The sequence below is a fragment of the Rattus norvegicus genome, chromosome 2 (assembly GCF_036323735.1).
Source record: "Rattus norvegicus strain BN/NHsdMcwi chromosome 2, GRCr8, whole genome shotgun sequence".
NCBI lineage: Eukaryota > Metazoa > Chordata > Mammalia > Rodentia > Muridae > Rattus > Rattus norvegicus.
The window spans coordinates 190,034,826-190,052,805 of NC_086020.1; the positions used below are offsets into that span (position 1 = coordinate 190,034,826).

At 39.0% G+C, this 17,980-nt stretch overlaps 1 protein-coding gene across 10 annotated transcripts in view; it reads left to right on the plus strand.

The window, feature by feature from the left end:
• Spag17 (sperm associated antigen 17) overlaps window positions 1–17,980 on the plus strand; it is a 246,975-nt gene that overhangs the window by 82,177 nt on the left and 146,818 nt on the right. For all 10 annotated transcript variants that reach the window (XR_005501147.2, XR_005501148.2, XR_005501149.2 and 7 more), the window contains 3 exons: window positions 2,237–2,423; window positions 4,081–4,275; window positions 16,063–16,244. Coding sequence is in view for 6 of the 10 variants with exons in the window: in XM_039103807.2 (XP_038959735.1) it covers window positions 2,237–2,423; window positions 4,081–4,275; window positions 16,063–16,244 (564 nt within the window). In the remaining 4 variants the exon portion in view is untranslated. The remainder of the gene's footprint in view (window positions 1–2,236; window positions 2,424–4,080; window positions 4,276–16,062; window positions 16,245–17,980) is intronic.

Sequence of the window (17,980 nt, forward strand, 5' to 3'; positions counted from 1 at the left end):
TTCCATTAAATCATCTGAACTCTATTACTTGCTCCTGAATTTGTAACTACAGTTAACATCTCTGAATACAGAAGGTGACACTTAGAAGCACAGAGCACCTCAAATATAATAGGATCACTTATAGAAGTCTTCCCAAGTTAACTAAAAACCACTTCTCACCCAGTATGCTGTGCCTCAGTAAAAAATAGCACCAAACCACAGGGCTCAAGCTCTGATCCATGTTGCTCCCCTTGATATGACTCCTTGTTCATGATTAGTGGTTGGACTCTCACACTGTCTCAACATCCAGAATGGGTCTGAATCCATCTACTGCCAAAACCTGACCTAACAGTAAGTCACTGTTAGCTCTTCTCTGGATTCCACAGCTCCTTTTTAGAATTTCAGTTTTCCATATACTTTCCCATCCTAAAACTCTCATTCTGCTGATTTTTCAATGAGGTATGATTTATTGGCTCCATCTCCAAAGCCCTGAGTGATGGGTCCATGCCCAGTCTTTCACCCTTGTCTTGGGCCACTCTGCTCTTGTCCTGCTGCTGTATGTCAGCTCTCTGAACACACATTTTCTTTATGCCCAAATGTCTTTACATGTCGTCTTTTTCCTGTTTCTCATGTGCATTATGACTAATTTTTCAGGTTTTTGCTCAAACATCAGTTCCTTAGAGAAGGCGTTTCATCCACCAACTTATGAGCACAGTCTCCTCTCCTCAGTTATGTTTCTATCCCTGCATTCATTAAAACTTGTAGTTCTATTATTATCAGTTTGTTACTTATCTTTCTTTTCCCTTAGCCTGAACTCTAAGAGGTAGTGCCTAGCCCTGTTCTAGGCAGTGATTCATTTCTGGTGCAGAGAAAAATGCTGGGCCCTTTCACATTCCTGTACCAGGCCTGTGTCACATCCAAAACGGTTCACGACACTCCCAGCCTCTGTTGCTCTGTCCCTCTATTCATAGAAAAATGAATACTGAACAAGCAAATGACTATGTGGATGCTCACATTAAAAAAAAACCAATTTCACGATGTTCACTACTTCTGTGCTTGCTGGTGTTTTCTCATTAAACTTAGTTCATCTTTATTATTGGAGATAGAGTAAGAAAGATGTCGAAGTCCACTGGGCTTGACTTTGACAGTGTGCTCTTTTCCTTTTAACTGCTCTTGTCTGTCTGGCATGGGATTCATTTCTTGAACTTTCACTTCTATTCCAAGGGTGTGCTCTGTGGCTGATGCCGCTGTGGCAGAGGTGGCCACAGTGGTGGAGGTAGCTTTGGCTGCTGCCTTTATTGCTGTTGCTGCTTCTGTCTCTTCTAGCGTGCTGTCTTACCACCGGCATATGCTTCAACCACACTGAATTTTTCTTCATTTTCTGCAGCCACTGGTGTACTTTCACAGTTTTTACCCAGTGCTATCAGCAAGTAGCATTTACAGATATTTGTATGCGATGGTTGCTAAGGAGCAAGTGCTAGAGTGGCAGAGCGTTGCCAGCCTCAGAACCTTCATGCTAAGTAGGGAAGCCTTTGGCACCAGTGATGCCATCAACGGAAGTCAAAGTTTGCCTGAGTCCTTCAGAGTTCTTAGTATGAAAAAAGTCATGTAGAGAACAAGCCTTTCTCCCTCTATGAGGCAGCCTGTTAGCTGAGTACCAAAGCTTCTTCTGTTCCATTTATACTATCTATAATATTTTGGGGCTCTTCAAATTAGTTTTCATGACCTTAAGAAATGGATGTTGGGGCTGGAGAGATGGATCAACAATTAAGAGCGTTGACTGATCTTCCAAAGGTCCTGAGTTCAATTCCCAGCAACCACATGGTGACTCACAACCATCTATAATGTGATCTGATGCCCTCTTCTGGTGTGCCTGAGAACAGTGACAGTGTACTCACATACAAAATAAATAAATATTTAAAAAAGAAGCATGTCAGAGCCCAAAATGATATAATATTTTAATTATTTTTGTCTTCAAGTATTGTTGCATATGAAAAAAATAAGATCTACATATTGCATCTATCTTCTTGTATGTATCATCTTTGGACCAATACTACACTATCATTTCAGCAAGAATAAACACTTCCAACTTATCAACACAGACACAGTTACACTAGGAAATAGTATGTACAGTTTGGGGGGACTTTTGAAAGGGCAGGGTAAATATTGGATCTTCCACAGACAAGTGAAGCAAGCACACCCTAGAGCAATTTGTGAGGAACTCAAACAACTGTAAGAATGTGCTTTCTTGTTGCAGATGATAGAAGAAAGAGCAAAGTCGGAGAAGGACAAAGGAAAAGGGAAGTCTCCCAAGGAGAAGAAGGCCGCCACTGTTAAGGCTGGGAAGGGAAAGAGCAAGGACCAGCCCGAGGCCACCGTAACAGTGAAGAAGACCACGCAGTTAAAACGGAGGGGAGAAGATGACGACACCAAATTCTACATCGGTGAGTGTGTCGCTCCACAAGGAGTCTTCCACCTCTTGCTTTAGAGACTAGAACAGGGCTTGAAGAGTCACCTCTATAATTAAACCTCTCATTCCTTGCCTTTTTATTATGAAGCCACAAATAACTTATGCTCTGTCACATCTCTGAAAGAGAGAAGGAGATAAGTTAGTGGAATAAAAGTTGATTCATGTGAGAAATCAAATCTAATTATTTGAGAGGTATATGCAGAGCAGTTTCTTTTTTTTAATCTATCCAGCATATTTATTCATTTATTTATTTACATTCCCAATGTAGTTCCCCTTTCCCTGTTCCTCCTCAAAAAGTTCCCCCCATACCCTCCCCTTCTTTGAGACAGTAGGGCCTCCCCTGGGTATCCCCCATCCTGGCACATCAGGTCTCTACAGGGTTAGGCACATCCTCTCCCACTGCAGCCGGACAAGGCAGCCCTATGTACTGGGACAGGGTGGGAGGAGGGCCTTGGTCCAGCCCATGTAAGAACATAGCTTCTTGACTCAAACTTTCCCACAGTCACTCTGTCTTAAACAGATCAAATAGAACTTCCTTCTGTCTTAAATGGCTGACACAAAAACGAGTCATCTTCGGGAGTTACTAGTGATGCACTGCTGGTTATCTCTGAGTCCAGGCAAAGCTACCTGTTACTAACTTTGTTTTATTTGTTTATTATTTGTATTCAATAGACTTGATTCTTGATTTATTTTAGCACTTTTGATCTTTACTTTGTTTAAATTAAGTAAGAGAGGTTGGTGCCCTTTTTTTTTTTTTGCATCTTTTATCAATTGGTCCATCTCATATAGTTCTACTCTAAAGATGATATACCCAGAAACAATGATTCTGTGCTCTCCATAAACAATACCAAAGCTGGTCATTTTCCTGATTGGGGAAAAATAATTACATGAAATTAAAATGTGGGCGTCTGCTGTATGCCGTGTACATTGACCTTAGAAGCTGCACTGTAACAGTGTTAGGGCTCTTACGTATCATGCATGATCAGCACTACAGCAAGATTATCATAGTCTAAGAGATCCTCACGTTTTAACATTCCTAAGGTGCATTACCAGGAAAAAAGGGGGAGAGAACGACTTTTTAAAGTAGTATATATGTCTTAAAATGGAATACAGTACAACTGCCTCACCATTGATTCACAGCGTTCTCACCACCCTGACAGGAATTCATTCAGTGTTGTGCTACAGAGTACCTCCACAGTATTTCCTTATCCTGTAAACACCTCTACTTATAAAGTACCAGAAAGCTGCAGCTGCTTGTAACTCAGGAGTCAAGCCAGATGCTGCTCAAAGGAGATTAGAATCAAAGGAAACTGGTTGCAGGTTAAACTCTGACAAAAGCCCAGGCACCATTTTCCATGGCCACAGACCTCATATGTGTTGGCCCTCCTAGTATGTCAATGTCTCATTTGCAAACGTGATTTAATATTTTGTAAAGTGGCCACAGTCTCTTTACTGGGAGAGCGAATAATGAAAAACAGTCAACAGTCCTGTGTTGCAGCCAACTGGCTGGGTCTTGGCAAGCCAGGGAGATTACAAAGGCATGCATAATTGAGTATCACCATTGATTTGCCTGGGGACAACCTGTTCTACCTAACAATGATAGCTGACCTTCTTTATGATATTTTCAACAGACGATGAGCCGGACGATGGTGCCCAACATTACGTTATTGTTGTGGGCTTCAACCATCCTCAGCTATTGGCCATTATGACTGAACTTGGCATTCCTATTACCAGTGTGATTAAAATATCTTCAGAGAATTATGAACCTCTGAAGACATACCTGGCAGCAGTCATGCAGCAACAGGAAGCTCTCCTTCAGCCGGAAGGTATGCACTTGGCCATAGAGCTCACAGGGTCCATCAATATTGCCCCGCCCCACAAGTACAAATGCAATCTGCTGTCCGAAACATGGTTATAAAACATGTACATTATTAAATCCTTTCAAGACTGATTTGCTATTTATTCTGCGTATATCAGCCAAGAGCCATAAATCTGGCAAATTAAAATCATACTCTGCTCTTGTATCCCTGTGTAGTCACAGAAAACATAGACTACAGGTCAGAAGACTTGGTTACTCAACTATTACTCTCAACTACTACTTCTCAGCCTTTTAGCTGAGAGCAAGTGTGGTTACACAACTATATTTTTCAGGAACTTTTGACCTGCAATGTTTAGCCAAAGCCTGGGCTAGATGAATATTTGTTAAGACTCTTTTCTTTCAAATGATATAGTCACCTAACAGCCCAGACAAGACCACATAGTTGGATTCGTGTGTGTGTGTGTGTGTGTTTGTGTGTGTGTGTGTTCATGGGGAACAGAAGATGGTGTTGAACCATTTGGAACTGGAGTTACAAGTGGCTGTACATCACCTGACATGGCTGCCAGAAACCACACAGGTCTTCTCGAAGAATGGCAAATGCTCTCAACTGCTGAGCTACCTGTCTAGTTGGGATTTACATGTTAGTAATTCTACATATATTACTAACTCATTTTGATAAAAGTCAGAGAAAAAATTGTATCTTCCAGGCTTAAACTGAGAAGTTAATGAGATGAAGCCCCAGCCATATTACTGTCCAGTCATCTTGAGTATTGGGGCCTTTATCTCAAGGAACTGTGCTAATTTACTTCTCTGGGAAAGAAACAGAAAGCTACTGTGCCCTTAGCACTGAGAATCAATGCCAATTTGTGATTCCAGGAACCAAGTTATTTTTAATATATGTGTTACTTTTGATATTATCATCAACAGCTACACTATGTCTTTTAACTTACACAGTCAAATATCAATTTCCTTCTATTTTTCCCCAAAATTAGAAATCACTAACTCTGATAATAATATTAATAATTACCATTTATTGGGTGCATAGTCTAGGGTCTAAGCTCAATGCTAAGAGTTCTAAATATATTGATTTATATAGTTTTCACAACACTCCAAGGAAGTATATATTTTATGTTGAGAAAATATTTTCATAGTATATATTTTGTGGTTTTCCCCCTCCCTTAATTCTTTAATGATTCTCCCTACCTCCCCATCTACCCAACTTATTGTTCTTTTGCTCTATTAAAAGGAATAAAAAAACCCCACAAAATTCACATGCAGAAACTCCACAAAAACAGAAATCAAAATCTTGCTTGTATAGTAAGAGACTAATTAAGACAAAAACTGCTCTCCCTCCCATTGCTACAAAATTATAGAAAAATGCTGTCTTTTACCCCCCCCACTAGGTCTGGCACTGCAGTGCCCCAAGACATCTGGTAGGCATCTTCCTTTCAGTCAGCAAATCCTCTCACCTGCTTTGCTCTATCCCATATCACACTGTACCCATCTAGTTTCCAAGTCAGGCTTCACCATGCCAGAAACACACATCCCAATTTCATGGCGGCCCAGTGTCTCTAGCCACCAAACACTCTCTTAAACTAAAATTGCTACATGAAAGAACACACAACGCAATAACCTCTGATCCAATTGATAAGATATAATTTCCCAGCTAAACATACAAAGCCCTGTACACACCCAACCCTTAAGAATATTCATAGCAACCTGTAAATACACAGACTGGAATCTTAACATCAGCCTCCATGTTCTCTCTGTGGCTTCTTCCCTTCATTCAGGTGTCCAGCTAAAGCTTCTAAAAGCAGCTGAAAGCTCACAACTGACACCCTTTGCACAGACACTTCAAACGTTTGGTCCTTACCCTCACCTGGGAGAGCACCTCCGTAGCAATCCTATCCCATCCGATTGACTGTGGATGTGCTGTGTACATGTTTCTTTTGCCATCATAGCCAGGCTCCTGGTCTCCATATCTGCATCTTAAAGTGTTGCACCATAGTATCTACTACATCCCTGTTGACTCTACGAGGCCATTTTTCTGGTTTAATATCCACATCATAGTGATACACATCTTTTATGAATATTCTTAATGGAAGGATGTGTACAGGGCTTTGTATGTTTAGCTGGGAAATTATATCGTACCAGTTGGATCCGAGGTTATTGCGTTGTGTGTTCTTTCATGTAGCAATTTTAGTTTAAAAGAGTGTTTGACTGCTAGAGACACTGGGCCGCCACGAAATTGGGATATGTGTTTCTGGCATGGTGAAGCCTGACTCGGGAACTAGATGGGTAGAAAGATTGCTGCCAGGCTCAGAGAGAAACCTTCAACAGTGTGATATGGGATAGAGCAAAGCAGGTGAGAGGCTTTGCTGACTGAAAGGAAGGTGCCTACCAGATATCTTGGGGCACTGCCGTGCCAGATCTAGTGGGGGATAAAATACAGCATTCTTCTATAATTTTATAGCAACACCCTCCCAGAAAGTAAAATAAAACAAAAAGTCTACAAAATACCATTGAAATAGTTTTGTGTTGGCCAAGTACTCCTGAGAATGGGGTTTGTAGTGAAGTGTTGTCAATATACCTAGTAAGACACAATTGAAGAAAACTGATTTTTGTTTTACCAGTTGGTATCAACTACAGGCAACTTCTTGGTTAGGGTAGGGCCCTGTGTTCACTTTTTCATTTCAATGCAGGGACCTTACCTAGCTTAAACCTATGCAGGCACTGTGCATGCTGCCACAGTCACTGAGAATTCATATTGCATCAGTCTCATGTTGGAGAGACACTGCTTTCTTGGAGTTACCTATTAGGTCTGCCTACATCCCTGAACCTTAAGGAGAGATCACTGATGAAAACATCCCATTCAGTACCAAGTAATCTAAAGTTTCTCACTCTCTTAACATTGTTCAGTTGTGTGTCTCTGCATTAGTTCACTGTATGGCACTAACCTATGTGTATAGCAGAATGTTATTAGGAGAAATTTTATTGCTGTGTTCCCTTAGCAGAATAATAGTGTTGAGTTTTCCCCTAGACCCATGGGACATATTTAGTCTTGGGTTCTTGACCAGTTTAGCAGTGTCATATATAGTTTCCATTTCATGGAATGGACCTTAAATCTAAATCAGAAAGTGATTGGTTACTGCCATAACACTCGTGTCACTATTGCACAAATATATCTTGCAGCCAGGTCACTGTTGTAGGTCACAGGACTTATAGATGGATGGTACTGGCTACCTTTTTCCTCTGGTAGCCTGGAGAATACCTTTTAGTCCCATGAATACTTGTCTGGGGTGAAACTTCTATTTAGGCACCAGCTCAACTACTCATATTTGATGACATATCTAAGTGTACTCAGCAGTACATTGTAGAGAGTGACCAATGGCACAGACAATAACTTATAACGTTTGGTGGTTACCCTTTGGCCAACAACTAAACAGGATATATCTCATCCCTGGCACTGGAGACATTACTTAAGGGCATAAGATATCCAGTTGGGGCATTGTCTCCATGTCATTCAGATTCATTTCATATACACATATATCTTACGGAGTTTCTTCTAAAGTAGGTTTACAAATGGATTTTTTTCAAATGGCTTTAGTGTTAGTTGTCTTTCCATGTATTCCTTCCTTAATAATTCTCTCCCATCCCCTCTTTAGTTTATACTGCTAATCTAGTTTCTCCATTGTATCTACATTATATTCTATTTGCCATTTCTTGAGAGACCCCTGCCTTGCCCCAATCCCTTACTAAATACTTAACTTCTGTGGTTATTCAGATTGTAGCACATTTACTAAAGGCTTAAAAGCTGATTCACATATAAGAGAAAATATGCAATATTTGTCTTTTAGAATTTGAGTTACCTCACTCAGAATATTTTTCTAGCTCTATCCATTTAGCTAAAAATTTCACAATGAATTTCAAATTCACTTTCTTAAAAACTGATTAATATTCCATTTTGTAAATATACCACAATTTCAATATCTATTCATCTGTTGGTGGACATCTAGGCTGTTTCCAAATTCTGGCTGTTATGAAGAGAGCAGCAATAACACACAGGAGCAGAGTATCTCTGTAGTAGGAGGTAAAGCCCTTTGTATCTATTCTCAAGGGTGACATAGCTGGATCTTGAGGTCTACCTATTCCTAGCATCCTGCCACACTGATTTCCATAGTGACTGTTCAAGTTTCAATCCCACCAGCAATAAATAAGTGTTCCTCTTTTCCTGCATCCTTACCAGCATGTGCTATATTTTTTTAATTGATCTTGACCATCCTGACTGCTGCAAGATGAAATCTCAAAGCAATTTAATTTGCATTTCCCTAGTATATAAGAATGGTTAGTATCTCTTTCAGTGTTTCTCAACCATTTGTATTTTTTCTTTTAAGAACTTTCTGCTTAGTTCTGTAGACCATTTTTCTAACTGGGTTAGTCGTTTTCTTAATGTTCAGTGGTTTTTTACTTGTTTGTTTTTTGTTTTTGTTTTGGTTGTTTTTTTTAATTCTTTATGTATTTTGGATACTAACCCTCTATCAAATGTGTAATTAGTAAAGATCTACTTTCATTTTGTAGGTTGTCATTCTTCTGAATGATGGTACCCTTTCCACACAGAAGTTTTCCAGTTTCAGGAAGCCATGTATTAACTGTTGTTAGCGTTTGTACTACTGTTATCTTTTGCATAAAGGCCTTTCCTGTGCTAATGAGTTCAAGACTATCCCTACTTTCTCGCGATTTGGTATGTCTGCCCTTGTGTCCTTGATCCATTTGGAGCTGAGGTTTTGTTTTCTGTTTCTGTTTTGGTTTTGTAGTGTTATAAGTATAGATCAATTTGCATTCTTCTACATATAGCCATTGAGTTTGATTGGCATCACTTGTTGAAAATGCTGTCTCTTTCTCCACTGTGTATTTCTGGCTTCTTTGCCAAAAATCAGATTTTCATAGGTGTGTGAACATATGTCTATATCTTTTATTAGATTCCATTAATTAGCATGTCTATTTTTTTGACAAACTGTGTTTTATAGTTATTGTAACTCTGTAATACAACTAAAAATCTGAATAGTGATGCTTCTGGCACTGTTGTTGTTGTTGCTGTTGTTGTTGCTGTTGTTGTTGTTGTTGTTGTTGTTGATGTTGTTGTTGTTGCTGTTGTTGTTGTTGCTGTTGTTGTTGTTGCTGTTGTTGTTGCTGTTGTTGTTGTTGTTGTTGTTGTTGTTGCTGTTGTTGTTGCTGTTGTTGTTGTTGTTGTTGATGTTGTTGTTGTTGCTGTTGTTGTTGTTATGTTGTTATTCAGGATAATTTTAGCTACCCTGGAATTTTCTGTGTTTCCATGTGAAGTTGAGAAATGCTTTTTCAATTTCTGTAAAGCATTGTGCTAGAATTTCGATGGGGAGTGAGTTGAATCTGAAGATTGTTTTGATAAGGTGGCCATTTTAGGTATGTTAATCCTACTAATCCTTGAACGTATGAGATCTTTTTAATCATCTGATATTCTCCTCAATTTCTTTCTTCTTAAAGTTTTTTTATTATACAAGTCTTTCACTGGCTTGGCTAGAGTTATCCAAAGATGATATTTAAGCTATTATAAAAGTTATTGCTTGCTGATTTCTTTTTCAGACCATTTGCTATTTGAACATAGGAAGGCCACTGATTTTTGTGAATTAATTTTGTATTTTGATACTCTGCTGAAGGTTTTGATCAGATTTAGAAGTTCCCCGAATGAATTAATAGGGTTGCTTATGTATAAAACTATCTCATCTGCAAAGAAAGATACTTCAACTTCTTTCTTTCCTGTTTTTATACCTTCAATTGTCGTATTGGCTATCCGTCCAGTGCTTCAAGTAGTGTATAGGATAGGTATGCAGAAGAGTGGACATCCTTGTATTAGTCCTGATTTCAGTGAAAATGTTTTGAGCTTCTCTCCACTTACACTGATAATGAGCATGAGCTTGCTGTATACTGCTTTTATTATGTTGAGATATGTCTGTTGTATCTCCCCAGGATGTTCATCATGAAGTGTTGTGTTTTGTCAAAGGTTTTTCTCTGTATTTAATTAGATGATCATGTGGGTGTTTTTCTTCCTGTCTATGTAGTGGATTACATTTATAAATTCATGCATGTTGAACCATAACTAAATCTCTAGGATGAAGTCAACTTGATCATGGTTAATAATCATCTTAAAGTATTTGTTCTTAGGTTCATTTTAGAAATATTAAGAATTTTTGCACCTATGTTAATAAAGAATATTGGCCTATAACTTTCTCTTTTTTGATGAGTATTCATGTAGTTTTGGTATCAGGAAAATAGTGGCCTTATTTTTTTAAATGGGAAATGTCCATTGTAGTTCTATAATTTGAAATGTATTGGCATTAACACTTTGAAGACATGGTAGAATTCTGTGATGAATCTATAGGCTCTGAGATTTTTTTTGTTAGATGACAGTAAGTTACTGTTTCTATTTCACTGGGGGAGTTTATGGGTCTATTTAAATTTATTTGTTTATTATTTATCGTTGGTAGGTTGTACATATTAAGAAATTCACTCATTTCTTTTAGTATTTCCAGTGTGGTAAAGTGCATATTTTTAAAGCCAATATAAAGTCTTTATTAACTGACCAATGACTATACTGGGTTTTTTGGGTCCCAGTGCAGCCCAAGCCTTTCTCAGGGGAAGTTTTAAGAACAAAAATATATTCTGGGATGACATATTTCAGTTAACAAGAACAGTTAGCCAAAATAGAACTATAGAAGCAAGAAAAGAAAATTAGTTAACTTAGATATCTTCTAAGAACTATGGACTTTAATGGATTAAGTCTTTAGTTTTGACAGGTAGTGCTGTCTAGTTTTATGGCCTGAATGGTATTTCCATCATGGAATCAGTTGTATAAAAAAATTTACCCACTCTTTTAGTCTTTTTTACTAATTATTTTGTTTACATTTCTTTTTTCTTCCATTTTTATTAAATTGGGTATTCCTTATTTACATTTCAAATGTTATTCCCTTTTCAGGTTTCCAGGCCATTATCCGCCTAATCCTTCCCCCTTCCCCTTGGGTGGTCCCAGTCTCAGTTCAGTGGTTTGCTGCTGGCATTCGCCTCTGTATTTGACATATTCTGGCTATGCCTCTCAGGAGAGATCTATATCCGGTTCCTGTCAGCCTGCACTTCTTAGCTTCATCCATCTCATCTAGTTTGATGGCTGTATATATATGGGCCACATGTGGGGCAAGCTCTGAATGGCCGTTCCTTCAGTCTCTGTTCTAAACTTTGCCTCCCTATCCCCTCCTATGGCTATTTTTGTTCCCCCCCCCCTTTTTTTATCTTTATTAACTTGAGTACTTCTTATTTACATTTCGATTGTTATTCCCTTTCCCGGTTTCCAGGCAAACATCCCCCTAACCCTTCCCTCTCCCCTTCTATATTGGTGTTCCTCTCCCCACCCTCCCCCCATTACCGCCCTCCCCCCAACAATCACGTTCCCTGGGGGTTCAGTCTTGGCAGGACCAAGGGCTTCCCCTTCCACTGGTGATCTTACTAGGCTATTCATTACTACCTATGAGGTTGGAGCCCAGGGTCAGTCCATGTATAGTCTTTGGGTAGTGGCTTAGTCCCTGGAAGCTCTGGTTGGTTGGCATGGTTGTTCATATGGGGTTTCGAGCCCCTTCAAGCTCTTCCAGTCCTTTCTCTGATTCCTTCAATGGGGGTCCCGCTCTCAGTTCAGTGGTTTGCTGCTGGCATTCGCCTATGTATTTGCTATATTCTGGCTATGCCTCTCAGGAGAGATCTATATCCGGTTCCTGTCAGCCTGCACTTCTATGCTTCATCCATAGGTGCCATAAGTGCTTCATCCACTTATCTAATTGGGTGGCTGTATAAGTATGGGCCACATGTGGGGCAGGCTCTGAATGGGTGTTCCTTCTGCCTCTGTTTTAAATTTTGCCTCCCTATTCCCTGCCAAGGGTATTCATGTTCCCCTTTTAATGAAGGAGTGAAGCATTTGAATTTTGGTCATTCCTCTTGAGTTTCATGTGCTCTGTGCATCTAGGGCAATTCAAGCATTTGGGCTAACATCCACTTATCAATGAGTGCATACCATGTGTGTTTTTCTGTGATTGGGTTACCTCACTCAGGATGATATTTTCCAGTTCCATCCATTTGCCTATGAATTTCATAAATTTTTGATAGCTGAGTAATATTCCATTGTGTAGATGTACCACATTTTCTGTATCCATTCCTCTGTTGAAGGGCATCTGGGTTCTTTCCAGCTTCTGGCTATTATAAATAAGGCTGCTATGAACATAGTGGAGCATGTGTCTTTGTTATATGTTCGGGCATCTTTTGGGTATATGCTGAAGAGAGGTATAGCTGGGTCCTCAGGTAGTTCAATGTCCAATTTTCTGAGGAACCTCCAGACTGATTTCCAGAATGGTTGTACCAGTCTTCAATCCCACCAACAATGGAGGAGTGTTCCTCTTTCTCCACATCCTTGCCAGCATTTGCTGTCACCTGAGTTTTTGATATTAGCCATTCTGACTGGTGTGAGGTGAAATCTCAGGGTTGTTTTGATTTGCATTTCCCTTATGACTAAAGTTTTTGTTCCCTTTTTAAAGAAGGAATGAAGCATCTGCATTTTGGTCATCCTTCTTGAGTTTCATGTGTTCTGTGCATCTAAGTTAATTCAAGCATTTGGGCTAATAGCCACATATCAATGAGTGCATACCATGTGTGTTTTTCTGTGATTGGGTTACCTCACTCAGGATGATATTTTCTACTTCCATCCATCTGCTTATGAATTTCATGAAGTCATTGTTTTTGCTAGATGAATAGTAGTCCATTGTGTAGATGTACCACATTTTCTGTAGCCATTCCTCTGTTGAAGGGCATCTGGGTTCTTTCCAGCTTCTGGCTATTATAAATAAGGCTGCTATAAACATAGTGGAGCATGTGTCTTTGTTGTATGTTGGAGCATCTTTTGGGTATATGCTGAAGAGAGGGTCCTCAGGTAGTGACTGTGGGAGAAGCAATATGTAATTTTAGTTCTTTTATGAACTTGGATGCCCTTGTGTTTGGTGCATTAATGTTCAGAATTGTAGTATCCTCTTGGTATATTTTTACTTTTATGAGTCTGTAGTTTCTTTACCTCTTGCGATTAGTTGTGGTTTGATGTATATTTTGTCAAATATTAAAATGGCAACACCTCCTTGCTTCATGAGTCTATTTGTTTAGACTACATTTTTCCATCCTTTCACCCCAAGGTGATATCTATCCTTGCTGGCAAAGTATGTTTCTTGAATGCAGCAGAAGAATAGATTCCATTTTACAACTTAATCTGTTAGGCTGTGTTCTTCTTATTGGGAAATTAAGACCATTAATGATGAGAGTTACCAATAAGCAACATTATCATTTTGTTATTATTGCGCTTCCTCCTCTTTCATTTATTGTTGTTAAAGTGTTCCTTGTGCCTTCTTATGTGTGGTTCAGACTGAAGGGGTTTTCTAGTGCCTTCTATAGTACTGAGCTGGTAGACAGTAGTAGCTTAAATTTGGTTTCATTATAAAATTTGATAGCTTTGTTGGGTATAAAAATCTGGGTCTACCAGAGTTGTTCAAATGCCATTCCAGGCCCTTCTGAATTTCAGAGTCTCTACTGAGAAATCATGTGTTAGTCTAATGGATCTACACTTACATGTTACCTGGCATTTTCCTTGTGGGTTTCTTTGATCTACATAGTTCCTGTTTTGATTAGTATGGGTCATGGGGAATTTCTTTTCTGGTTCTGTTTTTTGGTGTACCCTATGTTTCTTATACTTTGATAACCAACTTCATCTTTAGGCTGGGGAAGTTTTCTTTTATAATTATGTTAAAAAACCATTTTCTGTACCTTTTAACTAGGTTTTTAGCCTTCTATCACTATTATTCATAGATTTGTTCTTTCCATAGTATCCCAGGTTTCTTGAATGCTTTGTTCCTTGGTTGCTTTAGATCTAACATTTCCTTTGACTGAGGTGTCCATTTCTTCTACCTTTTCATCTGAGATTCCCTTTCCCGTGTCTTGTATTCTGCTAGTGAGGCTTACTTCTGTGATTTTTGTGCAATATCCTGCAATTTTGCTGCATTTCTTAGTACCTCCTGAAATAGGGTTGCTGGATTCTGGTGGAAATATGTTGTCTTGGCTGTTCATGTTTGTGTTTCTGCACTGAGGTCAGTATTTGGAATTATTTTTTTTCTTTTCTTTTTTTCAGAGCTGGGGACCGAACCCAGGGCCTTGCACTTGCTAGGCAAGTGCTCTACTACTGAGCTAAATCCCCAACCCCTATGATATTCTTGATATTAATATCTCATCTTTGTTGGTTGGGTACTCTATTCTTTGGTTGCTCTTATCCATTATGGATCCTAGACAAGTGTGGTAGCTATGGGGGTCCACAGTAGATGGTACTTCTCCAGTCCATGAGTAGTAAAAATAAATGGAAATTCCCTAAATGCAGGCCTGAGAGGAAATACAAAAAAATCTGGGAACCTGCGTTTGCACCAAGAGACAGAATCCTCATAAAAAGAAAATGGGCTAGGAGGAGAGGCTCCTACAAACATGATACATTAGGACGAAAAACGGGCCGGGAGAGAGAGAAAATGGTAGGAGAACCCTGGGTCTATACCAAGAGGTGGCATCCCTAGGAAATGGAGGACAGACTGCTGAAAACAGGCTGTTAGAGTATTGAGAATGAGTCTGAAGGGATCCTAATGGAGGAAAGGAAGGAGAATAAATATCGCCTAATAAGTCCTAGCCCTATGTGGCTACTCAGGAAGTATGTCTTATTCTTTTTATTTTACAAAAAAACAAAAAAAAACAAAAACAAACAAAAAAGAACAATTTTGGGACTAGAGGCAACTATTAAGTCAGAAATTTGAGATTCAAACCCAGACCAGTGACTATTTCAAAAGATATACATTAAATAATAAATAATGCATTACTGAAACTGGTGAGAAAGTGCTACATAAGTACTAGATATAGTCTTTATATAAGACAGTTTATATACTAATAAATCAATATACAAGTATGCTGTATGAGACAGACATACTGCTTCATATGTCTAATCCCAGAACTTGAGAGGTTGAGGCAGGAGGATTGCCCATTAGTTTGAGATCATTTTCCCCAGGCCAGCCTAGGTTACAGTGAAACTCTGTATATATATCTTTTACAATAGAATGATATGTCATAATATTAGACCCAAATATTTAAATATAGATATAAAAACTTAAATGTTTTAGGTAAGTTTTCAAGTCTAACTTTATGAAACTCCACTATTTGTTGACAGTCACTGGGGCAAATATCCAGAAAAATGTACCTACGGTAACATGACCAAAAGCTAACTAGACATAAATTACTCTTAACCACTGTGACTGTAGGCCTGTGAGAAGTAGATCTACTTCAGTTTTTTTTAATGTTTATGCAGTAAGAACAAACATAGTGAAGGCATGATCTGTGGGAAGTCTGGTTCTATGCAATATTAGGGCAATGGTACCTTGAGCATCCTCGGCTCCCAAAACATATGACCTTATCACAATCTCTCTGGGCCTCTACTGTGAGGAGACTTTGATGAGCTGATATAGCAACCCATTTTGATTTTATAGTTGTGTCTTCCCACTTCAAAAAGTCCTCAAAGTTTTGTTTCTGTATTTGCACGTTGCTGATACTTTACAGACATCTATCTCATCATGTATGTGACTCACTACATCAAGAAAAAGTAGGGAGAAATACAATACCTTGATTTTATAGTAAAACATTTTGCTGTTATTAGATATAGCAGCTGAAAATTTGAAGAGAGAAAATGACATTAAGGAACTTGAGGTCTTCTGGAAGTACTTGGAACCAATCCTGAATAATGAGAAGCCTGAAACAAATCTCTTGGATGTTGCTCGACTCCACTACATGGTCAAGACAAAACATTTCCCTTCTGACTGGTCAGACTATGAGCAGATGGTGAGTGGTCAGCATGAGTGAACGGTCCATTTACCCATCCCACAGTTGTTCAGTAGGCATTGGTAACAATGTCATTTGTTGGGCTTTCTTATCTTTGGAACAATGATGGTGACAAGAACCACTGTTGGATCATAGTCTGATTCTGAATCTTTTAGTCTGTGAACTAATGATAATAAGATGTAGCAGATGCTGATTCTTTTATTAAATGACACTTGGCTCTAGTTCATGCTTCAGCGATGATCTAAGAAAATAATTAAAATGTGAGTATGTATCACTATGATGGTAGCAATTTTTATGTTGTATTGTATTACATGTTAATCCCTTGCATGGAATACATTTTAGCATCAAGAGAGCTGAACTGACAACCTGTTGGGAGCTGAACCTGAGCCTGTGGGGAGACTCCAGCCTCTAGGGGTTCTTCCGAAAGGATCTGGACAAAGCAGAATGGAGAGGAGGGTATACTTGTAAAGAAATTACTTACAGCTAAGGAGAGGAGAGTAAGAGAGGGAAAGGGAGGGGAGAGGAGAGAACAACCAAGGGGGAAAAAGAAAAGAAAAATGAATGGAGAAAGAAAAGTGATGAGAAAGGAATAAAGAAAATAGAAAGGAAAGGAAAGGAAAGGAAAGGAAAGGAGCAAGGGGAAAGGGAAAAGGGGGGGAAAGGGAGAAAAAGGGAGCAAAGGAAAAAGGGGGGACAAGGGGACAAGGGGAAAGGGGAAAAATGAAAAGGAAAGGGGACAAAGAAAAAGCTGACTAAGAGGACAAAAGGTGCTGATTCTGAGCCAAAGGGCAATTGTGCAGTGAAGCCCCCATCATATTGCCTTGAGATAGATGGTACTCAGTAAAAGAAGTGAAAGCACTAAGAGGAGACTGAGATTACACAGAAAACCACAACCAAAATGCAGAGTTGTTGAACGCAGTCACAATGGACACATGTACAAAGCACTTTTACACCTGAGGATCAATGGACATCATGGAAGAGGAGGAGAAAAGATTGTAGGAGCTAAAGGATCAGGGTGTTTACTGAGAAATCAAGTCTCTTAGTAATATCAGAAACTGTGCCTGTGAAGTCTCCCCAACATGATTACCCAACTGTGAGCTGAACAATGACAACAGCAGTGAACCTACCGAACCAGACAAGGAAGAGCCAACAAGCCATCAACCCTATGTAACAAGCAAGACACAACCAAAGAATGCTAGAATTGAGTCAAGTGGTCTTACTCCAGGAAAAGCACAATGGTTGTCTAATGCCGAATGATCAGCCCTGAAAACATACATAGAAGTAATGTTACAATGACCAAGCAGGTTTTATCATATATTTGTGTATAGATGTAAGTATATTAGAATATATGTTTATATGTATATATAAGTACATGCATGCTTACAATTAAACATTGATGAGAAAAGAGCCCATGAATTTGAAGAATGGAGAAGGATATATGAAAGTTGTTCAGAGGAAGGAAAGGAAAAATATTATAACTAATTATAATCTCAAAGAAAAAAGAGAAGAGACTATAGTTGAACCATTAAGGATAGCAAGGATTTGAATAAATGGCATAAGGTAGCTCCACTGGAAAGAAGGAAGGAAAAGAAAGAAAGAAAGAGAGAGAGAGGAAGGAAGAAGGAAGGAAGGAAGGAAGGAAGGAAGGAAGGAAGGAAGGAAGGAAGGAAGGAAGGAAGGGAAAAAGTTTTTATCATGAGGCATTGCACACTGAGTCACTTACCAATGGCAAGAAG